This window comes from Saimiri boliviensis, chromosome 10 (assembly GCF_048565385.1).
Source record: "Saimiri boliviensis isolate mSaiBol1 chromosome 10, mSaiBol1.pri, whole genome shotgun sequence".
NCBI classification, from domain to species: Eukaryota; Metazoa; Chordata; class Mammalia; order Primates; family Cebidae; genus Saimiri; species Saimiri boliviensis.
In genome coordinates, this window is record NC_133458.1 from 89,445,696 (window position 1) to 89,469,974 (window position 24,279).

The 24,279-nt window shown below is 44.8% G+C and overlaps 1 protein-coding gene across 2 annotated transcripts in view; it reads right to left on the minus strand.

Annotated features, from left to right (window-relative positions):
• Window positions 1-21,855, minus strand: part of TOMM7 (translocase of outer mitochondrial membrane 7) — a 176,059-nt gene extending 154,204 nt beyond the window's left edge. Inside the window, exons 1-3 of one of the 2 annotated variants that reach the window (XM_039473038.2) lie at window positions 21,668-21,854; window positions 16,076-16,124; window positions 10,882-11,097 (exon numbers count right to left, since the gene is read on the minus strand). In XM_039473038.2, coding sequence (XP_039328972.1) covers window positions 11,082-11,097; window positions 16,076-16,124; window positions 21,668-21,770 — 168 coding nt within the window. In that variant the 5' untranslated portion in view covers window positions 21,771-21,854 and the 3' untranslated portion in view covers window positions 10,882-11,081. Of the gene's footprint in view, window positions 1-10,881; window positions 11,098-16,075; window positions 16,125-21,667 lie in introns of those variants that run through there. The other variant, XR_012512167.1, reaches the window with a different exon arrangement.
• Window positions 21,856-24,279: the final 2,424 nt, after the last annotated feature.

Below are 24,279 nucleotides of genomic sequence, written 5' to 3' on the forward strand. Positions count from 1 at the left end.
GTTAAGTGGTACCAGCAGAGCCTGGGAATGCAGGTGCTGTTGAGCGCCCAGAGCCCCATTTATCTATAAGTTGTATGTTTTTCATGACAGCTTTACCCCTGGCACCTGGCACTGTTTTATTTCTCATGTACTAGTTTATCTTTTAACGTTTTGCTTACTCCGCTTTTATGAAAAATGTGCTTCAGCTAGGTTCCCCCTCCCTTTTAAAACTAGGGTATAAAAGACCACCTAACTTTTTCTTAGGAGCTGAGAGAATATTGGGCGTTAGCCACCTCTCAGTCACCGGCATAATAAAGGACTCATAATTCAGTCTGAGTGTGGTGCATTCCTTGACTTGCTCTGGTACATTTTGGAGGCCCCAGTGAGATTTAATATTTTTTTTATTGCCACCAGGCATGACTGGGCTCGTTCTGGCCTTCCCCGGATGAATAGCAGCCTACAGGGGAGGTGCCCCCTGAGACGTTTCAGGGCCCCGCAGCCCACTGCTGTCAGGAGGGGAATGGATTGACCACTGGTGTGCCCACCAAATTCGATTCCTGAGTCCTCTATCTCTGGTCCCAGGAAGGTAAGTCAGATCTGACTCTGTCTGTCTCTGGGAGGGAACCGGTCCTGATAAGGGCCTTCCCTCATGACTGTCAACACTCCAGGACTCTGGAGGACAGAGCCCTGGTTTCTGTTAGCTCTGCCGGCACTCCAGTACACTGGAAGGCAGAGTCTGTTTCTGTGAGTGAGTGTCTCTGATTTCTCTCTCTTGCTCTCTCTTTCTCTTTCTTGTTCAATTTAGAGTGAATTCTATCTTACAACGGGTATGAAAAGTGCAATAAACTCTGTGTAAATGGTGAGTGCATGTGTGAGTGAATGGGGAGTTCAAGGGCCTGCCCTTGAGATTCCAATTTGTGGCTCCAAGGTGAAAGCTACGGAGCCCAAGAGGGCCTTGACCTGCATTTCCGTGGCTACCTCATAAGGCTAATGGCAGTGAGCTCAGCTCGGTCCTCATCGGGGGTTTATACCAGTCTGCCAATACTAAGAGGAGTCCAACGTCTCCATCAGGGGAACGGCCAGGGAGGCATCTAACCGATCCCAACATGGGACTCCTGTTTGTCAAAACCATAGTAACTGTTTGTATGTCCCAGTGTCTATTGTTCTGTTTGGTGTCCGCTTAAAACTGTATGTCCTGCCGCTGATACTGCCAAGGTGGCTAGGGGAAGACTTCTCTGAGGTACTCAGTACAGACTTCCCATCTGAGGAGGTAAAATCCCTCATTGGCCAGTTGGGCTGGCTATCCCAGTCCTGCATTTTCTGTCAAACACAGATTAGGTGTTGTTATGGGGAAAGTTGTGAAAAACATTCACCAGCCCGTGAATCATGACACCACAAAGATTGTTGGCGTCTGGATTGTCATACCCCATGCCCCAACGACTGGGCGCATCTCCTTTTTTCTCAGAACAGCGGTGGATTCAAAATAGCCATCCTGCAGACCTCCTTGACCACGTTTTCTGTCACCCCACAACTTTCCCAGTGCCCTTAAACAGGAAAGTTGTGGGGGGCACTGTATAAAGAAACCTATACCCAGAACACTCTAATTCTTCTGCATTCATATTATGCTCCCCTGTGGTCGATCTCTAATTTTCAGGAAACTTCAGGTGGCCCTTTTCCTCCTCATCCCCATCCTTTATCCCGATAGTCTCGTTTTCCTGTGTCTCAGTAAGTCCAGCGTCTTCAGGACTTGGCTTTGTTATCCTTCCTCAAACCCTTAAAGGAAAGGGCCAATTCTGAACACTGCCTTTACGATGTGGAGACATCTGAGGTATCTTGGATGTAAATCAAGGAGCAGGCTACCCAGATCCTGTAGACCAGGAACTCTTTGGGCCCCGCGTTCTACCTTCTCCCCACAATTCAGTGTCTGAGAATACTCGACGCTGTGGCAAGAAATAGTGGCTGTAGCCATTTTCTTGTTTGTCCTGGTTATAATCTTCCAGTTTTTCTGATTCTCCACACCCTCAGGCCATGAATACTTTTGTCTGTGTTGGGTCTGACATTTCAGCTTAAAATCCTGTTAACTATTGCTTTCAGAGATGGGAAACTCTTCCCCCCAAGCCCCAGTCACTGAGCCCCCCCCCACAGTGTATGTTAATTTCTCTCTAGGCTTCTCAGAGGGCTACAGAGTCCACCTTTAAAAAGGCAAACTCGAAATTCGAAACGAGGTGGCCCCCAGAAGGGTCATTAAACCTCGCAACAGTTCAAACTGTGTGGCAGGTTGTTACCAGAAAGCCCAGGCATCCTGATCAGTTCCCTTATATTGATCAATGGCTTAAGTTTGGTTCCGAACCCTCCCCTGTGGCTCCAATCTGGTGCTGTTCATTACCCCACCTCTAAGTTTCTTCTGAATAAAATCCCTTCCCTGCCCCAACCTATTGCTCACTGTGTTGCCTTCCTCTGAGGAAGAGAAAAGCTATCTGTACCCATTACCCCCACCTTATAAACCCCCCACTCCCCAAGGATCCCCCACAATCTCTTCAGCAGCACCTCCTGCACGCCCCCGCCGCCACCGCCTCCACCCACTGAGCCATTGTTCCTGGCAGTTGAGCTACCTATTGCCTCATGGCTACGTCCCGTCCGGTCAGAGGAAGCTACTCCACTCCTCCCCTTGAGGAAAGCACCACCCCCGTCAGGCAGTGAGTGTCCTGCTGCTCCGTTTTTAGTCTATGTTCCATTTTCCACCTCTGACCTGTAATTAGAGGGCTCAAAATCCTCCATTTTCTGAGAATCCCCAGGTCCTAACTGCTAATGGAGTCTGTGCTCGAGACTCATAGGCCCACCTGGGACGATTGCGAGCAACTCCTTCTTACCCTTTTCACCTCTGAAGAGAGGGACCAAATTAGAAGGGAAGCCAGAAACCATTTCCTTAGCTCAGAAGGGAAGCCTAAGGAGGAAGCCCAAGACCTTCTTGAGGTTTTTCCTTCTACCAGACCTGAGCGGGACACTGATACCTTGGGGGGAAAGAGGGCTTTCAAAGATTCCCACTGGTATCTCTGTGCGGGTATTCAAGGAGCCACCAGGAGACCTATGAACTTGTCTAAGACCACTGAAGTTGTTCAGAGGGCCAATGAGTCACCCGGAGCGTTACAGTGCCTCCAGGAGGCCTACTGAGTTTACATCCGGTTTGACCTGGTGGCTCCTGAAAATAGCCTGAAAAAAGCCAGAAAGATGAGGAGGCTCCCCCGCAAAGGAACCAGTGTGCTCACTGTAAACAGACTGGACACCAGAAAAATGAGTGCCCTTTAAAACCAGAGAAGAAACAGAACGAAAAAGGGTCCTCACCCTCCCTACAGTGGAACAATCTGATGATTGACAGGACCAGGGCTCCTTTTCACTTGGCCCCCAGGAGCCCATGGTTACTGCTACTGTGGGGGGCCAGCCTGTATCCTTTTTAATAGACAAGGTGGCTGGACATTCTGTACTACAGACACCCTTGGGCAGTGTTTCTAACAAGAGAATGGCTGTACAGGGGGGCTACTGGAGCTATTCAGGAATATCCTGTCACCCACTCACGTGAAGTAAACTTAGGTCAAAAGAGAGTAACCCATTCATTTCTAGTAGTTCCAGAGTGCCCTTTCCCCCTTCTTGGGCATGACCGGCTCCACAAGCTGCAGATATCCATCTCCTTCCAGGCTCAGCAAACTCATCTCAAGTTAGGAGACACAAAACCCCCTCCCACTCAGCCCCTGCTGACCATTCCTCTGTCAGAGGACTATCTTTTACTCTCATCTTCACCCCCAAGAGAAAACAAAATTAACCCTCTCCTACCAGATCTGCAAGCTCTTTTTCCCCAAGTTTGGGCAGAATCAAACCTCCCAGGACTGGCAAAACATCATCCACTGGTGGTTGTAGAACCTCTGGCTGATGACCTGCCTGTTCAGGTCAAACAATATCCTATGAGTCAGCAGGCTAGAGAGGAAATCAGCCCCAACATTCAATGGCTATTATGAGCCAATATACTTAACACCTTGCCAGTCTGCTTGGAACACTCCATTTCTGCCAGTTCAGAAACCCAGAACAAATGATTACCAGACTGTACAGGACTTGTGGGAAGTTAACAAATGGAGGGTCACAGTCCATCCAACTGTCCCTAATCCATATACACTGCTCAGCTTGCTCCCACCAGAACATACTGCGTACACTGTCCTGGACTTAAAAGATGCCTTCTTTGCCATTCCTTTGGCTCCTAAGAGCCAACCCATTTTTGCTTTTGAATGGAGAGACCCTGGTTCAGGAGACACAACCCAATTAACTTGGACTTGGTTGCTCCAGCATTTTAAAAATTCTCCAACTCTTTTTGGGGAAGCCCTTCAGCAGGACCTTGTGGCATTCTGAGCCAGCCATCCCAACTGTACCCTACTCCAATATGTGGAGGATTTATTATTGGCTACTGAGACTGCCAAAAGCTGTCTGCAACATACTAAGGACTTGCTTTACCTCCTTGAGGAGCTTGGGTATCGGGTTCAGCCAAAAAGGCCCAGCTCTGTCTTTCTAGGGTCTCCTACTTGGGATATGAACTAAACCGAGGAAAAAGCACTCACAAATGCTCAAAAGGAGGCCATCTGATGAATCCCTACCCCAACTACCAAGAAACAGGTACATGAACTCTTGAGGGCGGTGGAATACTGTCGCCTGTGGATATCTGGGTTTGCGGAAATTGCCAAGCCTCTGTACACAGCTACAGGAGGAAATGGCCCTTTAGTTTGGACTGATACGGAAGAGCAGGCTTTCCAAAACTTAAAAAAGGCACTGACAGAGGCCCTGGCTTTAACCCTTCCAAACATCTCAAAACCATTTCACTTGTCCATGAAAATCAGGGAGTGGCTAAAGGGGTGCTCACTCAAACCCATGGAGACGCCCAGTGGCATATTTGTCTAAAAGACTGGACCCTGTGGCCTCTGGGTGGCCGAGTTGTCTACGAGCAATTGTGGCAGCAGCAAGCCTAGTTCATGAGGCTGATAAGCTCACTTTGGGCCAGAAGTTAACTCTTTTTTTTTTTTTTTTTTGAGACAGAGCGTCGCTCTTGTTACCCAGGCTGGAGTGCAATGGCACAATCTCGGCTCACCGCAACCTCCGCCTCCTGGGTTCAAGCAATTCTCCTGCCTCAGCCTCCTGAGTAGCTGGGACTACAGGCACGTGCCACCATGCCCAGCTAATTTTTTGTATTTTTAGTAGAGACGGGGTTTCACCACGTTGACCAGGATGGTCTCAATCTCTCGACCTCGTGATCCACCCGCCTCGGCCTCCCAAAGTGCTGGGATTACAGGCTTGAGCCACCGCGCCCGGCCCAGAAGTTAACTCTTACAGCACCACATGCTGTAGAGACTCTGCTACAAGGTGCTCTAGGCAAATGGATGTCTAATGCCTCCATCCTGCAGTATCAGAGTTTGCTGTTAGATCAGCCTTGCTTAACTTTCTCCCCAACAAGGTATTTAAATCCAGCTACTCTGCTCCCTAATCCAGACTTCATCACCCCATCCACGACGGCCAGGAATTACTAGAAACTACAGAGACAGGTAGATGTGATCTCCACTCCTTTGGAAAAGGCAGACGCCACCGTGTTTACGGATGGTAGCAGTTTCCTTAAGCAAGGGGTACGAAAAGCTGGTATGGCTATTACCACAGAGACCGTACTGTGGGCCCAGGCACTGCCAGCTGGTACCTCTGTGCAGAAGGCTGAGTTAATTGCCCTTACTGAAGCCCTCCGATGGGGTAAGGACAAACGTGTTAACATCTACACTGATAGCAGATATGCTTTTGCTACTGTACATGTTCATGGGGCCATCTATCAAGAGTGGGGGCTACTCACCTCAGCAGGAAAAACTGTTAAAAACAACTTAAGAGATTTTAGCCCTGCTCAAGGCTGTCTGGCTCCCCCTACAGGTGGCTGGAATTCATTGCAAAGGACATCAGAAGGAAAATACTGCTGGTGCTAGGGGAAACCAAAAGCCAGACTGTGCTGCCTATGATGCTGCTGCACTCCCGGTTACTCCACTAACTCTGCTTCCAGCCATCTCTTTTCCACAGCCTGATTTACCCGACCACCCAGCATACTCTTCTGAAGAAGAAAAGCAGGCATCGGATCTGCAAGCCAGTAAAAATCAGGATGGATGGTGGATCCTTCCAGACTCCAGAATCTTCCTGCCCCGGGCCCTCAGAGAGGCCTTAATCAGCTGCCTCCACTCTTCCACCCAATTGGGAGAAACAAAGTTGGCCCAACTTTTGAGAAGCTATTTAAAATCCTACACCTCCAGGACTTAACTAGCCAAGTGGCCTTCCGATGCACAGCTTGTGCACAGGTGAATGCCAGGCAAGGCCTGAAGCCTGGATTGGGCCATCGTCTCCAAGAACATAGCCTAGGAGAGAGGTAGGAAGTTGACTTTACCGAAGTGAAGCCACATTGGGCAGGGTATAAGTACCGCCTGGTGTTGGCAGACACGTTTTCCGGATGGACAGAGGCTTTTGCCACTAAGAACGAAACTGCCACTACAGTGGTAAAGTTCTTATTCAATGAAATTATCTCTCGTTATGGATTGCCTGTTGCTATAGGGTCTGATAATGGGCTGGCCTTCACCTTGTCCATAGCTTAGTCAGTCAGCAAGGCATTAAATGTTCAGTGAAAATTCCATTGTGCCTACCGACCCCAGAGCTCTGGACAGGTAGAACACATGAACCATACCCTAAAAAGTACTCTTACCAAATTAATCCTGGAGACCGGTGAAAATTGAGTAAGTCTCCTTCCTTTAGCCCTTCTTAGGGGCAGGTGCACCCCTTACAAGGTGGGATTCTCTCCTTTTGAGATCATGTATGGGAGGACCCCATCTGTTTTGCCTAAATTGAGGGATACCCAGTTAGCAGAAATATCCCAAGCTAACGTGTTACAATACTTGCAGTCTCTCCAAGATATTATTCAACCACTTGTCCAGGAAGCAGACCCTAATCCAGCTCCTGATCTGACAAGATCCTGCCACCCTTTCTGTCCAGGTGACCTGGTGTATGTCAAAAAGTTCCAGAAGGAAGGTCTCATTCCTGCTTAGAAAGGACCTCACACTGTCATCCTTATTACACCCACGGCCCTAAGGGTGGACGGTATTCCTGCTTGGATTTATCACTCCTGCATCAAGAAGGCCAACAGGACATAGCAAGAAACATGGGTACCTAAGCCCACCTTAGGCCCCTTAAAACTGCGCCTGAGTCGGGTGCAGCCATCAGACTAGTTCTTTTTGTCTACTTTTCTTGTCTGTTCCCAGTCATTCAGCCCTCTGCCACCTCCTACTCTTTTCTCCTTACTTCTTTTGCAACAGGTGCTTGCAAACACCACCTGGAAAGAAAGTACCTACAATAAAGTTTCTTTTTCAATCGATTTATAAGTTTTTCCCCAAAGCCCAGCTGTTCCCTCGAGGACCAGCGAAGTTTGCCCCTGTGGGCAGGAGTGGGACTCACTGAACTTGCTGCAGGGTTTGGGCACACTGGAAGTGAAAGTGGATGCAGCAGCTCGAGGGGTGCAGAAAAGGGACTCCAAGGAGTAGATTTCTACCTCTGTCCTGGAGACCACCCTGACACTGTCTGCCAGGACAGTTATGAGTTTTTCTGCCCTTTTTGGTCATCTGTAAACTTGGCTACTTACTCAGGGAGGCCAACTCAGTCTCCAACCCTTTCCATAGCTCGGACCTCTGGTCCCAGACCGTGTACTATGGGAGCCTATAATCCCATTACTGTAACTGTCCATAACCCTAACTCTGTACTATGGTATGGCATGGGGACTGGAACTCTGTATCGAAGGGTTTGATCTTGGAACTATGTTTACCATTCAGAAGAGGATCCTGATCCCCTGGAGCCCCCCTAAACCCATTGGCCCCTTAACTGATTTAGGAGGCCCTATATTCTGCCCACACCCAGATAAGGTCAGCCCCATTGGCTCAACTGTCCTATCGCCAGTCCAGGCTCCCCAACTCCGGCTGCAACCCCAACACCTCTAACCCAGCTTAATGTCCATCTTAGGGGGAGTGCATCACCTCCTTAATATTACTCAGCCTCAACTGGCCCAAGACTGTTAGCTTTGCCTGAAGGCCAAACCTCCATATTATGTTGGATTGGGAGTTGAGGTCAAGTTGAACACTGGCCTTCTTTTGTGTCACACTCATCCTCACTCCTTTACATTAGGGGATGTTTCAGGAAATGCCTCCTGCCACCTGTCATCAGTCTCTGATTACTTCCCTAACTACAGTCTCCTACCAGGCACCAAATACCACTTGGCTAGCTTGCACCTCAGGCCTCATCCGCTGTATTAGCGGGACTGAACCTGGACCTCTCCTGTGCATGCTAGTTCATGTGCTTCCTCAGGTTTATGTGTACAGTGGACCAGAGGGACAGCTTCTCATTGCCCCTCCTGAACTGCACCCCAGAGTACGACAGGGTGCTCCACTCCTAGTGCCCCTTTTGGCTGGCCTGTGTGGCTGGGTCAGCAGCAATTGGCACAGCAGCACTGGTCCAAGGAGAAGCTGGACTAGGGTCCCTAACCCAACAAGCAGATGCCGATTTAAGAAATCTCCCGCTGGGCGCGGTGGCTCAAGCCTGTAATCCCAGCACTTTGGGAGGCCGAGGCGGGTGGATCACAAGGTCAAGAGATCGAGACCATCCTGGTCAACTTGGTGAAACCCCGTCTCTACTAAAAATACAAAAAATTAGCTGGACATGGTGGCGCGTGCCTGTAATCCCAGCTACTCAGGAGGCTGAGGCAGGAGAATTGCCTGAACCCAGGAGGCGGAGGTTGCGGTGAGCCGAGATCGTGCCATTGCACTCCAGCCTGGGTAACAAGAGCGAAAACTCCGTCTAAAAAAAAAAGCTGTTCAGGCTTTATGTTAGCTTCTTGAGCCGGACAGACTCCATCTTAGCTTCTTCATTTTAGTTATTTTCCCAAAATTAAGTGTGTAACTATAGTATGTAGCTGGGGCAGGCTGACACTGGGCACCTCCAGGAATGCATCTGTTGCTAAGAGGCTGAATTAAGTGGTACCAGCAGAGCCTGGGAATGCAGGTGCTGTCGAGCACCCAGAGCCCCCATTATCCGTAAATTGTCTTTCATGACAGCTTTGCCCCTTGCAACTGGCACTGTTTTCTTTCTCATGTACTAGTTATCTTTTAATTTTTTGCTTATTCTGCTTTTGTGAAAACTTTGCTTCAGCTAGGTTCCCCCTCCCTTTTAAACTAGGGTATAAAAGACCACTTTTTTCTTAGGGGCTGAGACAATTTTGGGCATTAGCCACCTCTTGGTCACCAGCATAATAAAGGACTCACAGCACATGCCTCGACTCACTAAGGCACAACACAATGACCCAGACTAAATTCCGTATTCAGGCTGATCAAGGATTCAGAAGAATGCAACCTTTTGTCTCTCATCTACTTCTAACCTGGAAGTCCCCACTTTGAGTTGTCCCACCTTACCAGACCGAACCAATGTACATCTTAGACATACTGATGTCTCATGTCTCCCTAAAATGTATAAAAGCAAACTCCCCCACCCACCACCACCACCACCACCTTGGGCACACCTCCTCAGGATTTCCTGAGCCTGTCATGGGCACATCCTTAACCTTGGCAAAATAAACTTTCTAAACTGACTGAGACCTGTCTTAGATATCTGGGGTTCACAAAGGTAATCCTTAAAAGAATACAATCAGTTATCTTTACCATTCACATTACTATTTTATCAAAACAGATATCTGCCACAGCTTTCTCAATTTCTGGAAAACCTGAGTGAGAAACAGAAGAAAAATGTATAAACAAAATACGAAAATTCCCTACAACACACTTGGCAAAAAGGAAGGGGGTGGGGGCGGAAACTTAAGCAATTCTATGGAATTTTAATACTATGCTCAGTTTTCAGCAAAATTACACATGGCTAGATTCACCAAGATGCTGAAGCAATTATGTTAAGTACTTACCAAAACTGATTTTCTGCAGTTAGCTCTCAAAAATTCCACTTTAAAATCCCCTTATGCAATAAGCTGCCACAATAGTCTTCTACATCTCCAGGGCAAAGGTAAGAAGACGAGGAAATAGGCTTCAATAGCTAAGAGGGTTTTACATTAGAAATAAGAACTTTCTGGTGATGACAGCTCCCAACACCTGAGAGGGATTATATTCATGATCACTCAACACTGGATGCTTAAAATATTCAACCCAATGGGCTCTTTCTAAACTGTCTTATATTAGGTTCTACTTTCTTATATTAGTAACAACGGCTACACATAGTAAATAACACTATTTTGTTAGAAGAATGGAAAAAACTAAGTAATAAAAGGATTCAAATACAGGTGAAGGTCCCAGGAAACCAGTATCTAGAACTGAAAACTAGTTTCCATTTATTAGCTGCCTTTTCTTCTACCAGAAAATAGTGCTAACTATTCCATGTAGTTCTCCATGGGCTCTTGCCCAGGCAGCTCTAGTTTCCTAACACAACTGAGGGAAACCTTAGACTCACATTTAACCTACAAATAAATCAAACACAAAACTCTGCAGTGCAGTTCCCATCCCCTAGCAATAGAGCTGCCAGGACTCCTATTTCTTGCAGTCAGAACTTCAATGCAGAGGAAGAAGTAATGGCTTGGTTTGCCACGAACTGAAAACTATCTGTATTCTTGCTACCTTAAGGGAGTTACTGATTCGCTGCAAAGGGAAACTGTAATCCGTATGTTAAGTGAATGGGCAGGAATTAACTTGGAAAATTTTTTGTTTAAATAGCACCCTAGGTACACACAGAAATTCCCTGTTTTGAAAAAGTACCAAAAAGCTTAATTTTTACCTGATAACAGCATGTTCAATTCAAAAAAGACTCAAGACATAACATTGTTAAAAACATTTATTCTGATACATTCTATTGTAAGTTAGTACAAGTTCCACTCTGCTACAGATTCATCTGTGACGAGCCTTGTGCCATCCAACTGGTGACCAAACGATGTCCCGTTTCTTATCCAAGCCAGAGTACACATCTTCCATGCTGTCTGCTAAATTGCTTCCAAATCCAGAAGACCAAATAATCCTTTATCCCCAAAGTAGGCTAAAATTTTTGTAAAGAGGAGAAATAAATCCCAAAATAAAAATCTTTTAGACACAACCTAAGACCTAGAAAATTTTATACATTTATGTTTGTTTCCTCATCTATCAAATTCAGAGTTGTCAGAAGACAAGGATCAATCCCACTGAACAAGCAAATTAAACATACGGACCTATAGTAAAAGAAATACAGTTTAGTTACTTTTGAGCGCAGTTACCTACCATAAAAAAAAAATGTGAGCTGACATAAAATGAAGTCAAGCAAAAGGAAAATGATTACTGATTTCCATGAACAGGTAGGCCCGATAAACCCAGAAAACAAAGCTATCTCATTATTAGATACAACATCAATAATATTAAAGTAACATTTATTTAGTTAACATTTCAGTACATTAAACACTGTGGAAAGTTCACAACTACAAATTACGATTACTATTTTAAAGATGTGAAAATTGAGGCTCTGAGATAGTAACATATCATTTAAGTGGGTAGAGTGTGATGTGACCTAAATGCTCTTAAAACCATTATGTTCCTAGGGAGCAATTAGCCTCCACTTCCACCTCAACTAATTCTAACCCCAAACATTCCAGCCATTAAGAAGTCCAAACTCCCAAATCATTTGTTGACTCTATAAAATAGAGTCCAAGAAGGAGAAAAGAGTTGGTTTCATTTGTAAATCCTGCTGCTTAAAAATGTAGCCCAGTTGAATAAAACTGCCTTATAAAATGACAATGACAGTTTCGTAAAGTTTATTTTTTTACATATTTTCCCTGTGCCTAAGAAGAAAACACATAACTATTTCCAATTTTCAGATGCATATTAAAATCTCCCCTTAAACCCTAAGTATTTTTACGCAGTTAAGATAGGAAAATAAATTCTTGGCTGGGCATGATAGTTCATGCCTATAATCCCAGCCTTTTGGAGGCCAAGGCGGGTGGACCTCCTGAGCCCAGGAGTTCGAAACCAGCCCGGGCAACATGGCAAAACCCTGTCTCTACAAAAAAAAAAAACTAGCCATGCATGGTGATACACGCCTGTGGTCCTGGCTACTTGGGAGGCTGAGGTAGGAGGACCACCTAAATTCAGGAGGTCAAGTCTACAGTGAGCCATGACTGTGCCACTACACTCCAGCCTGGGTGACAGAGTGAGACACTGTCTCAAAAAAAAACCACAAAAAAGGCCAGGCGCGGTGGCTCAAGCCTGTAATCCCAGCACTTTGGGAGGCCGAGGCGGGTGGATCACGAGGTCAAGAGATCGAGACCATCCTGGTCAACATGGTGAAACCCCGTCTCTACTAAAGATACAAAAAAATTAGCTGGGCATAGTGGCGCATGCCTGTAATCCCAGCTACTCAGGAGGCTGAGGCAGGAGAATTGCCTGAACCCAGGAGGCGGAGGCATTCAATCTCTTGCCTTGACATTCACATAGTTTCTCTAAATGTTTTACTATGACACTGCCCCCTGTATATTAAAGTACTTTTTAATAAGGCATTCATGTCAACATTTGTTGACCACATAAAATGAGCCATCCTTTCAGAAGGTCAAATATTAAAAAAAAAAAAAACAGAGCCATCCTGGGTAAAAGAGGATATGAAGATGAATGTGGTCCTAACCTCAAAGAACCCAACAATTTGGCAAGGGAAACAAATTGGTAAATCATTAACTGTATTATTTACATATGTATTATATAAATAATAAATGTATGTAGAAACAATAGACTTTATATTAATAAACAATAAATTTTATGTTGCACAGTGCATGAAATTCCGTAACTCAATAACCCTTTGCAGGCACTGGCTCAATTATTTCCTAAAACACACACACCTCTGGAAAGAAACCAGAAGATGCTCTTAATGACGGAAAAAAAAATCGAGAGTTAGCACCAAGAAGGAAAGAAGCAGAGAAGACAGTAAGTTTAAGAAATAAAAAGCGGTAGGACAGGGATGCTTCATCTAGTCATTGAAGATTCAAATCTTGCTGGGATAAATGCAGCCCCAAAAAAGGACAACAGAAAGACACATTGTAATATCCCTACTTCTGTATCCTAAATCACCCAGAACACACACAAAACTGTTATTTCCCAGCATGCAAGTCCAGCCTAAAATTTGTACAAGATGCAATGCTTTATCAATTCCTATCCACAGGACCACGATGGCCAGGTGTTGTGACTCATGCTTGTAATTCTAGCATACTGAGAGGCCCAGGTGGGAGGATAACTGGAACCCAGAAGGTCAAGACCAGCCTGGGCAACACAGTGAGACCTTGTCTCTATAAAAAATTAAAATACAATACAAAAAACCCACAGAAGACTATCAAGAAATGAGTGTCATTAGGTTAATTCAATACTTGTTGAACAACAACTTCAGGTGCTTATGGGACAAAATATAGCCACAAGCATAATACAAGGCAGAAAATGACAGATACAAAAGGATACTATGGGGCTGGGCACAGTGGCCCACACCTATAATCCCAACACTGTGGGAGGCCGCAGCAGGGTAACTTGATCCCAGGAGTTTGAGACCAGACTAGGCAATATAAAAATTAAAAATTACACCGGGCGCGGTGGCTCAAGCCTGTAATCCCAGCACTTTGGGAGGCCGAGACAGGTGGATCACGAGGTCGAGAGATTGAGACCATCCTGGTCAACATGGTGAAACCCCCTCTCTACTAAAAATACAAAAAATTAGCTGGGCATGGTGGCGCTTGCCTGTAATCCCAGCTACTCAGGAGGCTGAGGCAGGAGAATTGCCTGAACCCAGGAGGTGGAGGTTGCGGTGAGCAGAGATCGCGCCATTGCACTCCAGCCTGGGTAACAAGAGAGAAACTCTGTCTCAAAAAGAAAAAAAAAGAAAAAAATTAAAAATTACAAAGAAAGAAAGAAAACTATGGGAACACAAAAAAAGAGTAGTTTTAGCTAGGAGGAAAGGAAAAGATTTACGGAAGGAGCAACATTTGAGACTGGGCTTTTCTAAAAGCAGGTTTTCACCCAGCGGAAACTAAAGGGAAAAATCAATTCCAGACTAAAGGAGCACAAATACAGGAGCAAAGGCATAAAACCACATATAGTTTATTCTGGGATTGAGCATGCAGTATCATATAGCCAGAGCACTGTTCTCATAGGATAAGGAAATAGGGATGAGAAGATGACATCGGAAAGATTAAAAATTACGATTTACTGATCACATATTACCTGATAATACTGTTAATACTTCAAATATAATATTCTTATTCAGTGCTCATGGCAACTTCATTACGTAGGTATTACTAGCCCCAACTGATAAAGAAGGCGATGACCGCTTAGGAAGGTTAATGGCTTCTTGGAGAAAGGTATTTGATGGTAATTTCCAATACTTAGAAAATCTCCACACAACTTGACTCAGTAGTCCTCTCTGTTTCCCAAGGTAATGTTTCTCTAAGGACGAGGCCACTCAACTAGTAGGTAGCAGGTATATTACCTCAATCCCTATTTTACAGAAAAGAAAATAGAGTAAGGGCTAAGAATAAAGGAGTTAGTGGAGAATCTCTGAAAACAGTTTTTAGAAGTCATGCCATAAACAGTTAAAGGAAGAGAGGGAGGGGAAGAAAGTAGGGAAGACCATTTGTTAAAGAACTTTATCCGGGAAAACAGAGTAACTGCAGAAGTGAACAAGTTGAAGACACATATTGTAGTACCCTTTGAGAATAAAAAAAGACCTTGCTCTGAAAAAGAAGAGAACAGCAAAGCATATGGGGTAGAGGAAATTCGTATCAGATGGCACTGTGCTAAGTAAAGGCAGAGGTAAAATTACTTGAGGAAGGTTGCATGACCCAGTGGAAAGAGTGTAAGCTTTAGAAATAGAACATATTCTACCACCTACTAACTGTATAACCTGCTCTGAAGGACTGAAGTGACAATTAGATACATTGCGTAAAAAGCACCTAAAGCAGTGGCTGACACACTGAAGGTGACAGTGAATAAAGTATTTTCTGCCCACTCTAGAAAAATGTAGCTCAGAGAAGTTTGAAGAAAATAAATGAAGCCCTAGAACAGTCAGTGAAAAGTCTGTTAGGGCAACCCACAAGAGACAGGATCAAGCAGAAATCCAATTCACCAGCGTGTAGCAGTCATGGTCATCACAGTGCCATTAAGTATCAGTCCTTCCTCCAGAGCAAACTTGCCTATTTGAGATTATTCCTATGCATATTATTTTCACAAGTATGCACATACATGTGTGTATGAATATGTATGTTGTGTGAAATTTTCATAAGTGCTTACCAATACCAGCAAGATTGTTTCTGAGAAAGGAATTTGGCAGTCAAGAGCCATAAATGTTCATATACTTTATAAATCCTATGAGAATTTATAAGGAAATTAAAATCTATAAAAGCTACATATACACAAATGTTAATTATTTATTTACTTTTTTTTTTTGGTTAGAGATGGGGGTCTCACTATGTTGGTCTTGAACTCCTAGCCTTAAGCAATCTTCCCACCATCTTCCTACCCTGGCTTTCCAAAGTGCTGAGATCACAGGCGTGAGCCACCACACTCCACCCAAGTGTTAATTATATTGTTGTGTAAAATATTGAAATATTGAAAAACCTAGGTAATCCACAACTGGAAAATATGTGGGACAGCAACTCAAATTTTAGGTGAAAACAAAATCCCGCATACCCTTGTGAGAACGACATATAAGGTTGTATTCATCTGAATGAGGATAAGATGGGAATATAGGAAATTTAAAACTGTTCTGCATTTTAAAGTGGTAGGATAATAAATTAATTCTTGTTAAAATATGCTTCATCATTATAGTTGTAACATGGTATAGTAAATACAAATTGGGAGGGGGAAGAGAAAATAGTTGCAGTTTTCCAATAGCCCAAAATTATACTGACTGATAAAGCTCGATTTCAATGACTGCCACTACTACTCTTTTATATCCTAGTGATTCAGCACAACTATATGAAAATTTGTCCTGAAATGTTTAGTTTTAATAGCAGTACCTCAAAACAGTTGGTTCAGGCATTCCAGGATCTGCACCTCTCTTAAATCCTGAATCAAGGAGATAAAAGAGAAAAAATATTAATTAAAACCTTAGCAGACAAAACATTTTCAGTCAAGACTTCTTCTTCTTTGTAATTCAACCTAGGATAGATAGAATGGTATCTAAATCAACCAGTACTATCTAGCTTTACTTGCACTACAGAACAGTCTCCAATTTTCAGTACGGTATGAAATTATGTCCAGGACTAATCAGTAGGAAAAACAAGCTATCTTATTCCCTTTTTTTTTTGAGACAGGAGTCTCACTGTCACCCAGGCTGGAGCGCTGTGCATGATTTCGGCTCACTGCAGCCTGTAACACCTCTTCGTACCAGGCTCAAGCTATTTTCCTGCCTCAGCCTCCTAAGTAGTTAGGATTACAGGCACCCAATGCCATACTCAGCTAAATTTTAGTAGAGACAGGGTCTCACCATGCTGGCCAGGCTGGTCTCCAACTCCTGACCTCAAATGATCCACCTGCCTCAGCTTTCCAAAGTGCTGGGATTACAGGTGTGAACCACCATGTCCAGACCAAAACAAACAACTTTTTTAGTAAGCCAGCACACATGGCCATTATTCCTGTTACATACACAATTAGCACAATTATCCTTAGCAAGCTCTATCTTTCATTATTAGTCATTACTGAGAAATAAGATACCACAACTCCCAATTTATACTGGATGAAAGACTATGAAGAGCAAACTGATATTTGGAAAAACAAACAACTAAACTTTTTAATTTTTTTCTAGAGACAAGTTTTCATGATATTGCCCAGGCTCATCTTGAACTCCTGGGCTCAAGTGATCCGTTCACCTCAGCCTCCCAAAGTATGAGATTACAGGCGTGAACCACCATGCCTGGAGGAAAGTAAACTAAACCTTCTTTAAAAACACAACTGAGGATATTTTATCCCCCACAAACCTCTCTTTTTAAAAAACAAAGACCAATGACAGAAAAGGGACAGGGTGGGGGTGGGGGTGAGGGTGAGGCAGCAGGGGATGGATCATTCAATACTTACTATTTAACAACCTAATTAAATCAACTCATGACAAGTATGGTTAAGCCTATCTTTTACCGTTTAAAATATACTGACAAATTAATCTGATAACATATATGCTCACTTGTTGAAGTAACTGATTGTCAGAAAGGTTTCAAGAACTATGAGGGGTCTGCAGTTTTATCTTATTTAGAAGATAACAAGCTGGCCTCCCAGTTTCACAGATGCCAGGTGTCCCCAAACTACGGCCCGCAGGCCACATGCAGCCCCCTGAGGCCATTTATCCAGCACCCCCCCACCCCCCCGCACTTCAGGAAGGGGCACCTCTTTCATTGGTGGTCAGTGAGAGGAGCACAGTATGCGGTGGCCCTCCAACGGTCTGAGGGACAGTGAACTGGCCCCCTGTGTAAAAAGTTTGGGGACGCCTGGTATAGACAATATTCTAAGTCAGAGACAAAGAACAGTTAATTACTCCCAGCTGTAAGAGCATCATTTCTGCTTCAGTTCCTCAACTCTCAATTTCTATGCAGAAAAGTTCAGATGACACCTGCACATGTCATGGATTGCACTGCAGGAGATAAACCTGAGTTTAGGGAACCAGAATCTTTTATAATGGGAGCACATCTCCCATTAATGTAAGCACATCTCCCATTGCTCTGACTGGAGGTACTATTTTCCAAGGCTGCTTGTTCTGCAAACACCCTCAAAAGATAATATGGAACAAAGGATCATCAGAGTCTCTGCTTATAAGATGTGCAGAAATGCAAGAGAACATGGAGGATTGTCTTCCAACAAGTGGCTCATTAAAACCTTTTTGTTGGGCCCGGCACTATGGCTCACACCTGTAATCCCAGCACTTTGGGAGGCTGAGATGGGTGGATCACGAAGTCAGGAATTCAAGACCAGCCTGGCCAATATGGTAAAACCCATTTCTACAAAAAATACAAAAAATTAGCTGGGTGTGGTGGCAGGCACCTGTATTCCCAGCTGCTCGGGAGGCTGAGGCAGGAGAATTATTTGAACCTGAAGGTGGAGGCTGCAGTGAACCAGTATCGTGCCACTGCATTCCAGCCTTGTGACAGAGCAAGACATCGTCTAAAAAAACAACCTTTTTGATGGTAAATGTCCAGACAGATTCTCTATGATCGTGTCACCGCCTGTCATATTTTATACCACTGTACTCCCCAAAGCACTAAAAGTTACAGTTGAACCTGAATTACATTTAAAGTTCAATTTGCAGTTGCTGGTTTTAGTGAGTTGAGGTGGAGGAAGTAAAAGAACTTGGAGCAAGGTGTGGTGGCTCATGCCTGTAATTCCAGCACTTTGGGAGGAAGATCACTTGAGGCCAGAAGTTCAATACCAGCCTGGGTAACACAGCAAGACCCTGTCTCTATTTCAACATGGGAACTGGTTTAGACTAAATATACAGTATGAGGAAAAAGACAATGATAAACAAGTACTGGAAAGACAGTCTTAACACTAATCTTGTATAACCTGAATTGAATGTTGGGGTGAAAAATCACCATAATGGTAGTCCTAGGAAGAGAACACAGCCAGTGTGTATAAAAAGAAAAATAAACTCTAGTATGGAAAAGGAATGCGTTATCCATCCTTAGACCAAAGCCCCTGTCATGCAGATTGTAGCAACCAGCTACAGCTTTCTAGCAATAGAATAGGAATCTCAAAACAGGGAGGAGGGAACAGTAGATGAAAAGACAGAGAAGCAAAGAACCACAGGGACACAAAAAGCAAGAGCAAGCTAAAATAGGACCTGGCATACACAATGAAAAAGAAGGTGGCACAAAGAAGGGGAAGAATCAAGCTTCCACACCTCTTAGCTAAAAGGTGAGCTAACACAGTGTTTGCCCAGCCAGAGAACGGCCTTCCATCAGCAAGTGAAAGAAGTGGATCGAGGGAAGAGGAGCTACAAGAATACCGGTGAAAACACCAGCTGGCTGTCATATTTACTCTAATCCTTGGTATCCATACAAAGTCACTAAAATCTAGAAAAGCAATGCTTTTTTAAAAAAAAGCTTGCACTCAAAATAGGGAGGAAAAAGATTTTTTTGAGTTCTATACCCAGGTTATCACAGTTGACTTGCAACTCATGGACAAGTAGAAACCACAGCTGCTCAGCCACACAGTGTACTTTATCTTATACAACACACGACACCTAAATCAAAAAGGAAGCAGCACCTTGTTAAAATCATAGTATTTTAAAATGTGAAACTGAGTTGTAGAATTGTCAAACTATATGCTCAAACTGACACAGCTAGGATGAACAAATCTGCTTTCTCTTTTGCCAAACTGACTGAGTGGGGCAATAAAATTAAAAAGAAAAAACTGGCTGGGCATGGTGGCTTACACCTGTAATCCCAGCACTTTCGGAGGGCGAGGCAGGCGGATCTCAAAGTCAGGAGTTCCAGACCAGGCCGGCCAATATAGTGAAACCATACTGGCAGATCAATGGCCAGGTTCCAACCCCAAACTCATCAGAATTTCTAGGAGTAGGTCTCCAGCGTGAGTATGGTTTTACCTCTCCTAAAGTGATTCTAATGTACAGCCAGGGTTCAGAACTACTGCCATTCTAAACTTTCCCGGTTCTTCTCTCACTGACTCAGGTAAATCACAAGAGGGATAAAGCCCCAGCGGATGGCAAACTGGCTCCCCCGGAAGAGCTGCTGAAGCCTCTGCTTGGCCTATTTGCTCAGCTTCAGACTGGCGACGGCGGTCAGGCGCAGAGAGGACCCCCCCCTTACAGCAACCACTGCATCGGTATGAGACTGTATTTTTTTTGTAAAAATTTTTAAAATAGAGCCGGGCGCGGTGGCTCAAGCCTGTAATCCCAGCACTTTGGGAGGCCGAGGCGGGTGGATCACGAGGTCGAGAGATCGAGACCATCCTGGTCAACGTGGTGAAACCCCCGTCTCTACTAAAAATACAAAAAATTAGCTGGGCATGGTGGCGCGTGCCTGTAGTCCCAGCTACTCAGGAGGCTGAGGCAGGAGAATTGCCTGAACCCAGGAGGCGGAGGTTGCGGTGAGCCGAGATCGTGCCATTGCACTCCAGCCTGGGTAACAAGAGCGACACTCTGTCTCAAAAAAAAAAAAAAAAAAAAAAAAAAAAATTTTTTTAAATAGAAAAAAATTAGCCGGACATGGTGGCGGGCCTTGTAGTCCCAGCTACTCGGGAGGCTGAGGCAGGAGAATCACTTGAACCCGGGAAGTGAGGTTGCAGTGAGCCAAGAATGCGCCACTGCATTCCGCTCTGGGCAACAGAGTGAGACTCCGTCTCAAAAAAATAAAATAAAAAATAAAGTAAGAAGAAACTACAGGTTGGACTCAGTGATTCATGCTTGTAATCCCAGCACTTTGGGAGGCTGCGGGAGGGTAGGAGGGGAGAGGCTAACTTGAAGCCAAGAGTTTGAGACCAGCCTGGCCAACATAGCAAAACCCCGTCTCTACTAAAAAAAAAATATAAAAATTAGTCGCTATCGATGGCTGCAAGTCTATAATCCCAGCTACTCGGGAGACTGAGGAGGAAGGATCGCTTCATCCTGAAAAGCAGAGACTGCGGTGGGCCGAGATCGCGCCACTACACTCTAGCCTGGGCACAGAGCGAGACTGTGTCTCAAAGAAGAAAAAAGAAAAGGAGAAAAGAAAAAAACTACAGAATAAGGTCCCATTGTGCAGCTCTAACTGAAAAATATTTGCCCGGGCACTTACAAATCCTTGCAGTGATCGAACGTGGTGGCACGAGCCTGTAGTCCCAGCTACCTGGGAGGCTGAAGTGGGAGAATCGCTAGAGCACAGGAGGCAGAGGTTACAATGAGCCAAGATAGCGCCACTGCACTCCAGTCTGGGTGACAGAGCGAGACTCTGTCTCAAAAACGAAAATCAAAAAAACCCCAAATCCTCGAAGTACATTATAGTGGTTAAGACTATGGGCTCTGGTGCCCCACTGCCTGAGCCCGTAACACCCTCAACACACCTGTGCGACCACGGCAAAAAAGTTTCTCTATGGCTGTTTCCTCACCTGTAAAATGGGGCCAGTAATAGAAATCATCCAAACCCTTCATTGTACAGGTAAGAAAGCAGAGACATCTAACGACTATTATAACCATGCTTTCATGGCAGTGGTACTTTCACGAGGTGTCTAGATTCCCAGAACAGGCCTCTTTCCACTTAGGACCACATGGAGAGGTGAGGACGAACACCCTGAGAACCCACCTAATGCCAAAGAGTGAATTAGTCGCTTTCACATCCACTGGGGTCATCCAACTCTCACAACAAGCCCGAGAAGTATGACCTCCACTTTAAGGATGCAAAAATAGAAAAGGAGGGATTGCAAGATTTGTTAAAGACCACGCAACTATAAAGCGATAGAACGGGAACTCGAACTCAGGGAAGATCGGCCCCACTTGATCAGGCAGCCTCAAGGGCCATGAACGGCGGTATCCCCTGTTTTTCTCTCCCTCCCCCGATGGCCAAAAATCAGGCCGCAGTCTCCGCCACCCTCTTCCCTCCAGTCACTTTCCCGGTTCTTCTCTCACTGACCCAGGTAAATCACAAGAGGGATAAAACCCCAGCGGATGGCAAACTGGCCCCCTTTGAAGAGCTGCTGCAGCCTCTGCTTGGCCTCTTTGCTCAGCTTCACCATGGCGACGGCCGTGTGGCGCTGCTGAGAACCTTTACAGCAACCAACGCGTCGGAAATCCGAAAGGGAAAGAAGGTGCGCAGGCGCAACACACGGCCTTTACGGCAGGAGTCGTGAGCGTCGCCAGCAGCGGTCGTAATTCATCGCCTTTAACCTGCCCTGCTTTTCCGCCACGCCGCCAGAAATAAGCGCATGCGTGTTTACGATCATGGCTGGCTAACTTCGCGTTCCTCTTGCCCATTTTTAAAGCCCATCTTCAGGTGTTCCTTCCTTGACGTACAAAGAACATTAATTAAATTCAGAGGAACTGGGTTTTAATCCCAACTGTTATTCTGACTGGCTGTGTAACCGTGGACAAGTTATTTAACTTCTCAGAATCAGGTTGTTTGTTCAAACCTGAGGTTGAACTGCTAGAAAGGTTAAGAAGTGACACCGCCGGGCGCGGTGGCTCACGCCTGTAATCCCAGCACTTTGGGAGGCCGAGGCGGGTGGATCACGTGGTCAAGAGATTGAGACGATCCTGGCCAACATGGTGAAACCCTATCTCTATTTAAAAATAAATAAATAAATAAATAAATAAAAAGAAGTGACACACTCACTAGGGTCCAAATCCATGTTTTCTTTGACCCGAATTTTTTTTTAATTAATTACTTGCCAACATTTTAGAACTTGCGAAATCTCACATGAAATTCTGGACTTTTGAAGCTGAGAAATTCCATTGCAACAATCGAGGAAATGAAATAGGAAATGACATTTGATTTCCTATCTTACCCGCATTGGTTTAGAATAGCAGTGGTTCTCAACCCTGGCTGGACATTAGAATCACTTTAGGAGAAGTAAAACCATACTCACGCTGGAGACCAACTCTTAGAAATTCTTACGAGTTTGGGGCTAGGACCTGGCCATTGATCTGCCTTTGAAGCTCCCTGGTGATTCCCAACCTCTGATAGAATAAATTTCTGGCTGCTGTCATATTTGAGGTTTGACCCCCAGGTCTAAGACTTCATTGATTTTCAGGGCTCTTAAGACATTTCTTCCCCACCTTTTTTTGTTTATTTGTTTTGTTTTGTTTTGAGACAAAGTCTCGCTCTGCCGCCCAGGCTGGAGTCCAGTGGTGTGACCTCAGCTCACTGCAACCTCTGTCTCTCAGGTTGAAGCGATTCTCCTGTCTCAGCCTCCTGAGTAGCTGCGACTACAGGTGCGTGCCACCACACCCAGCTAATTTTTTGCATTTTTAGTAGAGACGGGGTTTCACCATATTAGTCAGGCTGGTCTTGAACTCCTGAACTTGTGATCCACCTGCCTAGGCCTCCCAAAGTGTTGGGATTACAGGTGTGAGCCATGGTGCCCAGCGGATCTAAGACATTTCTAAGGCTTTGACTTTTAAGACTTTCCTGCCTCACTGTGAAGGTACATAGTCATTTTCTGTACCCAATGGCTGTGATCCTAAAAACTTCCCTTTGCTGATCTCTGTGGCTTGCACCTGTAATCCTGGCTATTAGGGAGGCTGAGGTGGGAGGATCACTTCAGTTTGATGCTGCAGTGAGCTGTGATTGGGACAGTCGCTGTAACTAACTGCTCAAGGGGTTCACCTTGCCTGATGCCTGGACAGAGCTGATTTGTCAAGACAGGGAAATTACAATAAAGAGTTATTCACGTAGAGCTGGCTGTGCAGGAGACCAAAATTTTATCATTACTCAAATTAGTATCCCCTAGCATTCAGGGATCAGAGTTTTTAAGGACAATTTGGTGCTTGGGGAGGCAGTCAGTTAGTCAGAAGTGCTAATTGGTTGGTCAGAGATGAAATCACAGGAAGTGGAAGCTACCTTGTACCGGGTCAGTTCTTGGGTTGGGGCCCCAAGATCAGATGAGCCGGCTTACCAATCTGGGTGGTGCCAGCTGATCCATTTCGCAGGATCTGACAAATATCTCAATCCTGATCTTAGGCTTTACAATAGTGTTATTCCCAGGAGCAATCTGGGGAGGATCAGAATCTTAGTCAGTTCCTGGATTGGGACCTCAAGATCAGATGAGCCAGTTTACTAATCAGGGTGGTGCCAGCTGATGCATTTTGTAGGCTCTAAAAAAATATATCAAACATTGATCTGTTTTTTAGGCAAGAAAAGGATTTGTTTTCGGAAAGAGCTGTTAATCGTCTTTGTTCTCAGCTGTAAACTAAAAATTCCTCCCAAAGTTAGTTCAGCCTATGCCCAGGAGGGAAGAAGGACAGCATGGAGGTTACATGAAAGATGGAGTTAGTGAGGTCAGATGTCTTTCACTGTCTCAGTTATAATTTTACAGTGACATTTTCATCACTACAAGCCAGCCTGGGCAACAGAGTAAGACTCCCTCTTTAAAAAAAAAAAAAAAAAAAAAAAAATTCCCTCGCTTTGTGATATTCTTCTAGGCTCATCAGTGTTAATAATAACAACCTGTGTCTACTATGCCTGTCACTGTGTTAAGTACCAAAAAATAGTTCTTTTAATCCTTACAGGAATTTGTAAGATTGCAT